We start from the raw sequence: 14,541 nt of genomic DNA, 5'->3' as shown, positions 1-14,541 counted from the left end.
TAAGTTATTTGCTGAGCATTTTGTTCAAGGTCAGATCTTTCTCTAACATAGCCTGCTCCTGAGCGTTTGCTTTCCACGTAAATCCAGGATAGTACAGTATATTACACCTACATGCAACTACTAGTGGAAATGTTTAGGGACTTCTTTGTTCTGAAGTTCTTATATGCTTTCATACATATTTTTTCTAAACAGATGATCGAACAGTGAGGTAACAGATCTCGATTAGACATTTAAGGACAGTAACTCTAAGCTACCAGTGGGAGAATATCTTTCAAAAAATGATTACTATGACTCTGATTTCTCCATCTAATATTCCTTTTGCTAGACAGATACTAATTACTTTCAGTTTGCGTGTCTGATACATATCATATCAGGGCAATTATTTGTAACTTGTATTTACCTTTCAAGTGTCTTTCTTACATTATACATTAGAAGAAGAGACTGAATACCCAAAAGTCTCACTACCTTTCCCAGCTATACTACTTAATCTGATGAAAAGAGATGTGCACAACTTGCTTGTACTGTTTTTACACAATTGCAAATAAACTATATTTCCTTTTTAATAACTTCTTTGATGACCTATTCAACATCCATGCTTAAGGATAATTCAGTTGCCTGTATTACTATGAGATTAATAGCCTTATGGAAAACTTATTTCTCCTTTCTGTGCATAAAGAGAGCAGGAGATAACTAGTTCAGATTTAGAATGCGACTTTTACATGCAAGGTCAGTATATTCAGAAAACTTTTCCAACTGGAGAATCTATAAATTGAACTCAGAAAGGCTTTTATTGTGCCAGTTGGCCAGTGGCTGCAGCTGTATAGTTAAAAATAGAAAGTGAACAGCTAATACAAATTAATATTGTTGCAGCTGTCAGCCAGCGATGACAAACCCATGCCCTGGCTCTTCACAACCAACTGCAAGTGCTGCAATTACAATTGTTTTATAAAAAAAGCTCAACACTGGCTTATACTAAAACAGCAAATATTTAAAATAATGTCAAAATATCAAAACACTTTAATTTCAACAATTATTTTATCATGGCTAGATTCTTCTTTTGTGCAGATACTCTTTAAACCAGTTTAGTGAAAGTGTTTTCCTTTTCAGAAGTTTTCTAGCTGCATTTCTGATTTCCTATCACTGCTCAGATATGCAAATACAGTTTCTTAATTTATATCTATCTATACATACATATGTGTGCATAGAAGAAATTTATGTATATTTCAAAGTTATTGCATTCTGTAAGCACGTGAAGTTTAGGTTCATAAACTAAATTATTTACTGTCAGATATCTATCACTAAGAATGTGACTCTTTCAGACTTCATTCAAATTTCCCACTGATGCTCAAATGTGCATGTGTGGACATAAACGTGAAGATTTTACTGAACTTTTTCAGTTACAATCCTCAAGCAACCTATTTTTGTACCCATACAGAGACTAATGTGAATACTAACTCGTCTAAATAGAAGACTACCATTCCATGAATTGGCAGAAGAAAACTGGTATTCTTCAGTATATATTTAATAAAATGGATTTGAACATGATCCAGAGTAATGGTGCTTATAAAAACAGAAGAAAATAATGACAGACATTTTTCATTCTTTCAGTTTTAGGTTATATGATATGCCTACAGCTATTACATGTAGCTTTATAATATTTAAAAAAAACTATTATCATGTCATTTAATTACTTTGCAAAACAAATGTGTGTGCTTCAAGATATACCATTTCAGGTCATAAACCACAGTTTTATGCCTATGAATTCTGTTTTCCACAACAGTTTAACCACAGATCATTCCCTAAATTTATATAGAAATTGGAAGACAAAAACAAATCAGTCCTGAAGCAGTACATTTCATTAAACAACAGCATGAAATATTTCGCCATTAAAAGAAAAATGGCTAATAATATTCTGTCAACACAGATACACTACATATAAATTTCAGTAAGAATGATCCAGTGGTGGTATGATCACATAAAATTCTACTGTTACTCTTTTTAAGTACAAAGCCCCTTGGAAACAGCATTTTTTGCAGATTGTTCATAACGAACTGTTAAGTAGGAATTTTCATTTCTGAGGTAGTTAAGGGATATATGAACAAAATAAACAGTGTTCCCAAGCAAATTATATATATATATATATATATACACACATATATATATGAAAGAGGAGTGATATGGTCCACTTTTGTTTTCCAAATCACTTACTCTTATATATCACTATGGTAAATGTGAATATACAAAATTAATTTTAATTCTGTAACAGGAGGGTGAAAGATTAACTCACACTAGTCAATGACACATTATTTATCTGTATTTATAAAAAATACAGGACCATTAAAGATGTACATAAGCTTTGTGATTTCTGAATCATAATAATGAAAGAATCGGTTTATAAATGAAGTGCATAACATTTAAAACACTATTTCTGTGAAATTATTAAGCCTGTGTTTGCATAATTATTTCAGATCCACACATTTCACAAGGTCTTCAATCCATTAAGTAGGAAACAGAATTGCTGAAACAATCCTGTTGTTTCCCGTATTAGATTTACACACGGACTTAGTGATTCACCATAAACCTTTAACATGCAAATAAAGCTCTGACATGTGGGAAAGAAAAATTTTTAAAATAATTTTTTATCTTGTTTTAAAAAGTTTGTATGTTTTAATTATAAGTGTTTTAAGCCAGATAGTGATATAGTAGCTTGCTGAGTGGAGAACCAAGCATTGCCTAGGTATGGAAGCAATAGTTTCAGGTATTTTTTAGAATGCAATCTTCTGCACAGAGAAAAATCCTGTGTTTTTAAAATTTCTATGCTTAATTCTCCTCTGGAATAATAGAAGACCATTTTACTGAAGTCAATAGGTATGACTAAATACACTTCTAATACAAACAGCAAGAGCATATATGGATGACTTGTTTTGCAAGGACATTATGCTAAAACCAAACCAAACCAAACCAAAAAAACCCCCAACCCGCCACCCCAAAAAACAGAAAAACAACAAAAACTCAAACAACTCCCCCACAAAACAAGCAAACAAACAAAAACAATGAAAAATCCCAACACCAAACTTCTAATAAACTTTTCAGTGCCTGAATATAAAAGTCATACAGTTGTCAAAATATGAATCCAACATATTCATCCACTTGTGGCAACTCAGAAGTAGCAATGCATTGGTACAGTATGTCTCACTAGGCAATGAACTCAGATGATGCTATGCATTACAGAGTATTAGCAGACACAGAACAATTTTAGACATATGTTTAATACTGGTTGTTGTTTTTATTTCCATGAAATTAATTGAGGATAGAAATGTACTATGACCCTAAGAATTGGAAAGGTTTTACTAGCTACATCAAAATAAGGCTTATGAAGGTCAACATCCAGAGAGATGGAGAGAGAGAGAGAGACTACACTGATCCTAGCAGAAGCACTGTTATTTTAAACTGTGGAGTTTTCTGTCTTGTCTTCTGATATACAAAAAGACACTACTCCACTGCCAGCTAGTGAGAACTTCTACCACCTTTATCCCAGCAAAGCTTGGAGAACAGTTGAGTGGATAACACAGTTTCCACTGAATGCAGATATTCTTTCATGTATCCATCTGAAGTACAGGCTTGATAATATTATGCTGCTAATGATAACTCCAGGTGGAGGCTGTCTCATAACAGCCCATGACTTTTATACTCACCTACCCATAACTTATCAAAATAGATACTCTTATCAAAATAGCTACTCTAAGTTCTAGGTGAAACACAATACAAATGGTCAGTAAACTAAAAAAAAACAACAACAAAACAACCAAAAACAAAACAAAAACCCATGATGACAAAACTAACAACATAAAATGTAAAAAGTCACCCTAAGTCAGCCCAACTAACAGTTTCCTCCTGAGAGATACCATACAAAACAGACATAGCAAACTCCTCCTGATTGCTCTAAGTGGTGACAAGCAAATAAGAGGTGCTTTTGAGGCAGTCACCAGGATGCTATTGGCTGGGCAAAAAAGATCCATATATATCTTTAGCAGGTACGATTAACCAAAAATATCTGAATAGATAAGGCACAGGCCCACTCACTGCAGAATATATTTTAAAAAAAATATTTCTGAAGTAGCACTCAAAGGAGATACAATTTTTAATCCAAAACTACCAAATCCGTATTTTTAGCATGGTAAAGGAAAGAAAACTAAAACTGTAAGTTATTACATCAAGAAGCAGGATACATAAAGTCACTGGGATACTTACCACTGTGAAATTCATAACCTTCAAAATCCATATTGTCATTGCTAAGTTAACAATCATGGTAACCAACAGCAGAAGGACAAAGAAGTATAAGCACCTCTTTCGCCATCCATAAATGCCTACGGGGTAAAACTGAGGATGTTCTGTCCTTGGAAGGCTGTTCTGTTGTGTTGCTAATATATACTGCTCTCGTGTCATCTGGAAAAGAAAGATGTAAGCATAAGTAAACAAATGAGAGGTCTGTTTTTCATAGGTTTTATTACATGAACATCACCTGACTACATATAGAAAATCAGTATCTATAGACACAGAAGAGACGCATTCATGTGGCATAAACCAAAATGTTATTTTTACTAGGCATTTAGTAAGAGTTTGGTGGCTTTCACAAAGTTCAAGTAAACCATTGCTTTGATATTTCGAATTGAATTTCCATTTCAAATTTACCAGCAAGAAACAGTAAAATCCATATATGTATCTTACATTCTATTTCTGAACATGGCTTTATTTTCCTTTATGAGGTCATTCAGGAAAATTTGTTTTCAGAAGAACAGAACCATGGAGTAGTTTAGGTTGGAAAGGATCTTCAAGGTCATCTAGTCCAGTTCCCCTGAAAGGAGCAGGGACATCTTCCACTAGACCAGGTTGCTCAAAGCCCTGTCCAACCTGACCATGAATGTTTCCAGGGACGTGGCATCTACACCTTCTGTGGGCAATCTGTTCCAGTGTTTCACCACCTTCATTGTAAAGAATTTATTCCTCATATCTAGCCTAAATCTACCTTATTTTAGTTTAAAGTCATTACCCCTCATCCTATCACTACACTCCCCGATAAAGCCCATCCTGATCTTTTCTATAGGTCCCCTTTAGGTACTGAAAGATGTCCCTGGAGCCTTCTCTTCTCCAGGCTGAACAACTGCAACTGTCTCATCCTGTCCTCATAGGAGAGGCACTCCAGCCCTCTGATCATTTTTGTGGCATCATCTGGATCCTCTCCAACAGATCCATTTCTTCCCTGACATAAAAATTTCAAATAAGTCATATAACCTTTTTATACTGGTTTTGACTGAGATAAAGTTAATTTTCTTCATAATAGCTTGTAGCCAAAACCAGTACACTCTTTCATAAAAACAGAAGAAAAATGTATTAATTTTAAAAAAGCATCTGTCAGAAATGAGGTTACCACTCTTTTTATTGTATCTAGTATATTAAATCAATAATTTATGCCATTATACATATACTCATATTTTACACAAAAGTATGCCATTGTATATATTATGTTTTACACAAAAAGAAACATAAAAACCCTTCAAAGCTTTAATTTTGCCCTTCAGGAGATATGGATGCTACCACTACTTGTTTTCCTGAACCAATTTATGTTCTTCTAGCATACAAATAAACAGTGACTGTTTCCAAACTGCTTAAAGAAATTATAATTAATTCTTCTTCAGAGTAAATGGTTATGGCATTTAATAAGAAACCATTTAACATATTCTACAACCTTAACTTTCTTTTATAGATACTTATATTCATATTCAGCTGTCACATTGCCTTTAGACTGGAAGGTGTAAACTTTTCTCTTTGACTTAAACTTGAAACTAAAGCAATTGGCTTCTGTTTATATAAAAGTTCTTCCTGAAACATGTCCATGTGAATAACTACAACAGCTACAAGTCATAGAATACACATCCATATTACAACACATGTCACTGAAATAAGTCAAAACAGAAATAATGAATTTACAAAGCAGGCTTTAAATAAGCTAATAAATAAGCATTTTTTTTAACTTTTATTCAATTTATTTTAATAGGAATAGCTTAAATTTTCTCATAATTCAAATTAAATTTAATGTTTGGCAGTTTACTTATGCAGTGAACCTTCACTAACAGAACTTCCCTCAATTACATTTTTCAGTCCTCTCAGAGCAAAGTATCACCGTGATTCAAGATCTTAGATCACCCCCTTATTGTAGCCAGGCAGTATTCATCCTAGCTGTGTCTGAATTCCTTATGAATTGAGAAACTGACTGCATGAAAGGGTTAATCATCTTCCTCCTTATAATTAATTTCTAGGCACTTATTTAGTCAGCCATTGTAAAATAAATGCAATGCATGATTACATTTTGTCATTAGTTTTGCATTTAGTTTGATTTGTACATTTATATGAGTATTTTTACACTATTTCCATTGTCTTTTGACCTTAGTTTATAAATTACTTACAAAACAATTATTACCATTAAAAATAGTTGAAAAGTCAACTTTCAGATTGTGAGAATGCCCGAAGTACCACTGTCCCTAAAACTATGAATGGGGTCCCATGAAATATGCCCTTTGTAACACAATTGTTAAATATGGTAACATTTTATTTCATCACCATAAGCAGGCATCAGTCAGTTCCCTCAGTATATACTGTTCAATTGAGTGAGGCTGCTTATTATAACATTCTATTTCATGTCTTTATGGTAGATAAGTTATGTGCTGTGATTTGTTACTTGTTTTAATATTTGACAAATGCATGGCTACCATAAACTTGTTAAATCATCACCAAAGACTTATACTGGTTTTGCAAAGAAATCTTTGGAGAAAAGCCTCAAGTGTTTCAACAACATTAAAAAAACCCTGCCAAATTCATAATTAGGTCCCAAAGGTCTTTGGACCCACATATTAACTGCAGTTGACCATTGTCATGGATATCACGGCCTTTCTTTCAGATACTTATTATAGGAACAGGTCTTCTATAAAGTTTAATTCATACACAGTCTACATTTTCTATTAAAGTGATGTCATCTTTTTCTGAAAATATCAATGTATTGGGTTAACATGACATGGTTTTGGTAGCAGGAGGGCTACAGAAGTGACTTCTGTGAGAAGATGCCAGAAACTTCCCCCATGTCTGACAGAGCCAATGCCAGCAATTTCCATGTTGGACCCGCTGCTAGCCAAGGCTGAGACCACCAGTGAGGTTGGTAGTGCCCCTGGGATAACATAGTTAAGAAGGGGAAAACACTGCTACACAACAGTATCTGGAGAGAGGAGTGAGAATATGTGAAACAACTCTGCAGACAAGGTCATTGAAGAAGGAGGGAGAGGAGATGGTCCAGTCTCTAAAGCAGAGATTCTCCTGCAGTCCATGGTGCAGACCATGGTGAGGCAGATATCCACCTGCAGCCCATGGAGAACCCCACACCAGAGCAGGAGGATGTGCCCAAATGAGTCTGTAAAGCAAAGGAGAGCTCTCACTGGAGCAGGTTTTTGGCAGGACTTGTGACCCCTTGTGGGACCCATGCTGGAGCAGTCTGTTCCTGAAGAATGGCACCCCAGGGGAAGGACCCAGGTTGGAGAAGTTTGTGAAAGACTGACTCCTGTTGGTAGGGCTCCACAGTGGAGCACAGATCCACACACCACCAGCTGCCTTCAGACGTAAGGCAAGTTGTTCAGACCATCAATTCTTCCCAACCTCCCACAAGGATCAGTTTTCTAAGAACTGCACATATGTACATAGTAAACACGCCCAAAGAATTTACTGTGTGCTATTAATACAAAAATATTATTATTATTTTGCCTTTATTTTTTAAGATTATTAATCTGGCCAGTTACAGTTATTGGCAGCACTCTCACTTCTGATTTTTATACTCATGTAAAAACCAAAACAAATCCTAGTTGGTCTGGTAATTAGTACCTGGAAATGTTAAAAGCTGTAAGACAAAAACCACATAAATGTTTGATAAATATCTCCGGTTAGTATCATGATTTATCATCAGTAACTGGAAGGATACTAGACCATATCTACTTCAGATAAGTATTTTCAACTGAGGAAGAACTGCTGTGAGCTCTGTGTTTTTGCAAATCATGAAAAGATAAAGAAATTCCAGATCATTAAAAGGATATACTTTATGTATAAAAATACATACACTGGTATTTATTAATAAATATGCATACATGTAGATAATAGAAATACATAAAAATATGCATACAGGCTTTTGATGACTGAGTTATTTCATCCTATTGAATTTTTAAAATGCATTATAAAAATATACATTCTAAACTAGGTGACTGGCAGACGTTATTGATTATGAACTATTATTAAATGGGCATTTAAAAAAAATCTGTTTGCAGTGTAAGCTTAATGCTATTCCATTATCCAGATCTTGTAAATATGAAATGACTAGTGACAACATTTCAAAATGAGACAAGAACTATGGTTTGAAAGTTTATCTGGGTTTCTGACATTAGGATGCTTGAAGGTTTCAAACCAAAAATAATTAAATTACAGAAAGGCTCCATTTAATCTTTGAAATGTTTCAATGTTAGCATTTTAAACAGTAAAGTCCATGGAGTGCACATACATACACGATGTCACAAGCAACCCAGAGCCAAATACTAAAGAAATTAAAAATAACTCCTGTGCTCTCATAATTAATGAGATTTCTAATTCAAATCCAAAGTAATATGTGATATATTATTCAGTAACTATGAAGAAATAAAACTAATTCTTACACTGCAATGAACAAGTATCATAAGCAAGATAAAGGAACCTATCATAACAATGTAAACTATTTAGTCATGTCCAAACTGTACCTGAATATATTATTCACAATTCTTAATTTTCATTTTCACCTACTCCTACATATTTTGATCTTATTCAGTACCATAACAAATATGATTGTGCATATTCACTAGGCACAGATGAATCTGAGTAAGCACACAGCAAGAAATCTATATCACAAATAAGCCAACGACCTTTAAATTTTTGATATTTTAGGGTCATAATGTAATATTGGAACAGATAGCTTTGACTTATAAAAGTAATTAAAGAATGGAGCAGAGACATTTTACATTTTCAAAGTTTATTTCGGTCTTTGGAAAAATCTCTTACAGTGGTAAAATTTCAGAGCAGAAAAATGAAAGAGAAGACAATGAGCAAATTAACTAAATCTAGATGATGAGATTGTTGGTATAAATCCTGTAGTTAGGGTGGTAATCTACTTAAACAAGTGCTAACAAAATCTTTTTAGAATACAATAATGCCTTGCAAATAATTTTCTAGAGAAATAGAAATTTGTCTTAACGGCTAATGGCTCTTTTCTAAGAGCTATAAAAGAAGAATCTGATTCAAAACTAAGCAAAGAAATAAAAGGATCATTGTTCTTATTTACAAATTGTTAGTCAAACAGGCAAAACAATCCAATATTTGCTCTTAACATCTGGGCAGGCAATTTGACTTCCAGTTTACTGGCAATAAAATTGTGTTGTGTGTTTTGAAGAGAAAATATGATTTTTAGTGTAGTTGACTGGATAAAACCCAAAATTAATGCAGTACCTTCCCCATAACATATGAAGAAGCTCTTAGGAAGATCACCTCTCTGTGTGTTCATCTAGCTGCTAAACAGGTAGGCGGCTAAACTGGGTGTAATACGGTTGATCAAAGCTCTAAGAAATGAAGATGACTACCAAAGAGTATGATTATACTTAGCAGAAAGAGCAGAAAGTTATCAGTTGGCTTTTACACAAGTTCATTTGGCTTTTACATGTTTGAAAATCAGGCAGCCAAATAAAATCCTGGTATCTCAGTGGGGATGAAGGAAGAAAGAAGCTTCATGAATGATTTGCCAGGATAATTACACTTTTGTTCAGTTCTAAAAGAACTAATCTACTCTTGTAATTAAGGCTGGGAGTCCAGTTTTATTCCTGTCCCAAAAATATGTCTCAAGCAGGCAAAGCTCTTTACAAGATCAGTGTCACCATCGTTGTATGTACGAGGAGTGGAAGCTCAGGGAGGGAAAGAAACTTCCCTATAGGTAACAAGCAAACTAGTGAAAAACTCAGAGCTGAATCACTTAAGTCTCATTCCACCGCCTTCCATTTGGCATTGCTTTCAGAGTTTTTCTTCTGCTTTAGAGGCAATATAAGTTTGGGGGCATTACAATGAGAGCTGGTCAAGAGTTAGGCTTTCTAGTTCATGTTCTCTCCCAGTTTCTTTTCAGCTTTTTGAGAAGCTTGAGTTGAAGGTCTCAAAGACTTCACCATCCCTACAGCAAATGCTGTAACTCAGATTCCTTAGAGAACACAGTGTCTTACTCAGATAGCTTCAAATAATACATTTCACTTGACAGTCCTTGCTATTAACTAAGTTTTCATATTCCTACCTTTGAGAAAAATATTATTCAGTAACAGATTTTTTTAAGTGTTTAATAAAACCTGCCTGCATTCCCAAGGCTGTAGAACAGAAAAACCACACTCAGTATGTTTGCAACACCAGTACAGTGATTAAAAGTGGTTTGAAATTTTCAATGATGAGTGCTCTCAATGAGAGGATGTTGACCCACTGAAATTTGTCCATTTGAAGAAGCGCCCAATAAAATGAAGATGGATGCCATGAGATAGATTTTTTTTTTAATAAGAACTCCCATTATTTTTCAAAACATTCCAGATTTAGAACTTCAAAATCATTATTTTGTTTGCTATATATACAAATGAAACAGAAAGGAAAGCATTACTTCTTTCCATGACTATTCTTTTAGACTTCATTTTTTTGGTGATATTTCTTATTAAGAGGAGTTACCAATATAGGTATATCAAGATGTAAGAAAATTAATGGTGAAAGAAATATATTTCTGGGAACAATTTTATAATTGTTAAATTATAAATGGAAAATATTTCTTTAAATCTACAAGCAATTTTCAAATCTGATAATGTATTATCACAGCAAATACTTACTTATATTCAAAAAACCTATGAAATCATCTAATTTGAGAGATACAAAAATCTGAAACTTTTTACTACTCACATTGTGAAACAGATAAGCCAAAAAAAAATATTTTTTGTTACTTCAGGTATTGTAATTGCGGGCAGGCACATGACACTGCTTCTAGATATTTTCATTACTGATAATTCTCTGCACATAATTTTCTTAATTCATAGACAGAATGAAAATCTAAAGGAATTTTAAAATATAAAAACACATTAGGACAGTGTATAGACCCAATAATTATTTGGGTTGGTAGGGAATATATTAACAATGAGATGAGCTGTAGAGGTAAAAAATAGAAGAAAAACTATAGCTTACAGGGAAAATTCTTCACATCAGCATTTAGAGCGAAAAAAAAAAAAAGCCAAAACAATCTGCTCATAACTAGCAATAGCTCAGGACATCATATAGATGATTTACTACCAGAACAAGCTGTGTCTCTCCACTCACACTGACAGCAACATGTCCTCTGGCTAGTAGCTCATGCTGTGGACTGCTCTCCTTTTGTATGACACTATAATAGGTCATTCATTTTGCTTCCACTTTATGCAATATGTGACATTAATTAAGCCCACAGTTGAAATTTTGGTTTACCGTTTTCTCTGTAGACTTTAGCTGGAAGTCTACCGTATGTAGTGAAAAATGTATCACACAAAGCAGGAAATACTACAAGAACTGTAGCATTTCTTGTACAGCAAATACACAAACACTAAACACGTTACAACCCAAACTTGACACTAAAATCAAGAACTGGAATGAGATCAAGAAGTTCATTACAACAATAAATACAAAGGAGGCAAGCAAGTGGCTTTTATGAATAAAAGAATGGATTTTCTCGGAAAGCTTTTATAATGCCAAACAGCCATATACAAAGCTCTTGCTGTCACTTACAGCATGTGTTGAAGCAGCCAAATGATTTCTTCTCTTTCGTAAGTTTGGTACTCTAAAACTGATTTATAAAAATAATAGAAAATTATGGTATTATCTTGAGTTAGTGTGGGTCATTTTAACTACTCTGAATGGACTGACAAGGTAGTAGAGATGCATTCTTAGAAAATTAAATACTGAACGGATAGAGCAGCCATCTTTGAAAACATCTTATCTGGGCTATGCATGAGACCTGCAAAGTTTTCTCTTTATGGTATCAGCCTTTCTAAAGGCAGACAAAAGCATGTCAGCAACTGACCCTGGTAAAAATGGTCACTGGGCCATAAATTGTTGGCCAGATATGATAAAAGTCGCATCACTCCATTGCACATTACTGTAACAGGAAACAGTGTAAAAGCTTATTGTCCTGATCGAAAATTTTACATGTGTCAGATTCTATTTTCTGTTTACTAGAATTGGGATAAATCACTATTAAAACAGTAACTCAAAAGCATTTTGAGAGCGTTGTCCTTCTGAGACCTGCATTAGGGTATGTCACAGAATCACAAAATGCCTGAGCTTGGAAAGCACCTCTAGAGGTCATCTGGTCCAGCCCCCTAGTCAAGCAGGGCCACTTAGAGCAGGTTGCTCAGAATCGTGTCTAACTGGCTTTTGAGTATCTCCAAGGATGGAGCCTCCACAACCTCTTTGGGCAATTTGTGCCAGTGCTCAGTCCACCTCACAGCAAAAAAGTGTTTCCTGATGTTCAGACAGAACCTCCTGTGTTGCCATTTGTGCTTACTGGCTCTTGTCCTGTCATCAGGAACCCCTGAAAACAGCCTGACTCTGTCCTCTTTGCAACTTGCCTTCAGGTATCTGTATACATATGTAAGATTCCCCATGAACTGTCTCTTCTCCAGGCTAAACAGTCACGGTTCTCTCAGCCTTTCCTTATAGGAAAGATGCTCCAATCCCTTAATCATTTTCACAGCCCTTCACTGGACTCTCTCCAGGATCTGTATGTTTCTCTTGTACTGGGGAGCCCAGAATCGGACACAGAACTCCAGGTGTGGCCTGACTGGTGCTGAATAGAGGGGAAGGACCACCTTCCTCAGCTTGCTGGAAACACTCTTCCTGATGCCGGCTAGGATACCATTTATCTTCTCTGTGTTAAGGGTACATTGCTGGCTCATGTCCTATCTTTTATAAAAAAATACTCCCGGTTGGGATCCAGACACAGATCACTTATTTTTTAAAGGCACTTAATCCTAAAATTAATCTCTTCAGGTACTGATTACTAAGTAGAAAGTACTTACACTAAGTGGGCCCTCAGTCAAACTTTAGGGACCACTAATATTTTGGAGAAATTTTATGCTCCTTATTTTATATTGGCTATGGCTAGGGCACATCCTAGTCAGTACCACATTACAGTGAAGGATGATACAGGGAAGGTTTCACTTTTTCAGTCTTCAATCCACAACTTGAAAAACTTATGTGCAGATTGACTACTCAGGGAGACCCAACTACTTTTGTCAGGAAGAGCTGCCAAATATGAGAGATTTTAGGATTCTAATCTGAGAGTTTGAGGACTTTTTGGTTCAGGCATAGATTGTTACCCTGGCCACTTCAGAAACAGAGGTGCCTCTGTACTCGAAACTCAAAAATGACATTTCTTAAGCAACACACTCGGCAACCCCTTTGCACTCCTGAAAATCTAAAGGAAAGAACATGCAAATAACTTCACTATCAAGCTGTACCTAATATGAGTGGATTACATATTTTATGTGTTTTGATGTTCAATAATTCAGAAGAATCTTGTTTTTTCTTCTTCATTACAAAGAAAAGTTTAGACATCAATGTCAAAAAGGCTTAAGTCAATGCATCTTTACTGACAATTTGCTTGGCTTTATGTTGTCAATTAGAATTCTGGTTTTTTGCTAAGTCAATACAATTAGATTACTACAGAGACTTCATTACAGCCACAGGCAGGACAGCAGCTGAGGTACACAATTTTGTCCCTATGATGCCAGTACTCACTAAATGGTTATTGGAACAATTATCTATAAAAGGACAATAAATGTTTGCATCTTGAATATTGTTCGCCAATAAAATTATCACTTCACAAAAATAGGTACCAGTAAGCTGATACTATTACCGTTATTACTTAGTGAGAACATTTATGGCTGTTCTGTGTTTAACATATTTAATTGTAATGCCCACTGCACAATGAAGTCCACAGTATGTTAACAAGAATAAATAAAATTGTAATGAATAGAGTCATATTTTTTCCCACAATCCAGTGATTCGGAAGATTTCTAAGTAGTAATGTATTCCTCGGGAAGCTGGATTCCAATATGTCTGAGGCTATGATGTTTCCTAGTAATATGCTATTTAAGCTAATTTTTCAATAACCAGAACAATTACAATTTACTTGCAGTATATATTTTTAAATAAACTTAGGTTTCTGAAGTTTACTCATTACTTCACTTTATTTAGCTTTAGAAATATCTCAATTTTCATGTTATGTTTTACAGTAACTTTTGAGTTATATCTATATCTCTCTACACTGTCAAAATTGTATAAGTTAATTAAACTAAGTGGGATAGCAGAAGCAGTCCAGTAACAGCAACACAAGATTCAGTATTGCTGACTTTCTGTTGAGAAAAAAAAATACCTGAGGAG

At 34.7% G+C, this 14,541-nt stretch overlaps 1 protein-coding gene across 3 annotated transcripts in view; it reads right to left on the bottom strand.

Moving 5' to 3' along the window:
• Positions 1–14,541, bottom strand: part of SGCZ (sarcoglycan zeta) — a gene marked incomplete at its 3' end in the record, with an annotated part of 441,296 nt that overhangs the window by 198,078 nt on the left and 228,677 nt on the right. For all 3 annotated transcript variants that reach the window (XM_080343711.1, XM_080343713.1, XM_080343712.1), the window contains exon 2: positions 4,252–4,446. In XM_080343711.1, coding sequence (XP_080199837.1) covers positions 4,252–4,446 — 195 coding nt within the window. The remainder of the gene's footprint in view (positions 1–4,251; positions 4,447–14,541) is intronic.

The sequence above is a fragment of the Nesoenas mayeri genome, assembly GCF_963082525.1.
Source record: "Nesoenas mayeri genome assembly, chromosome: 4".
Taxonomy (NCBI): domain Eukaryota; kingdom Metazoa; phylum Chordata; class Aves; order Columbiformes; family Columbidae; genus Nesoenas; species Nesoenas mayeri.
This window is presented reverse-complemented; position numbering and strand designations above follow the sequence as displayed.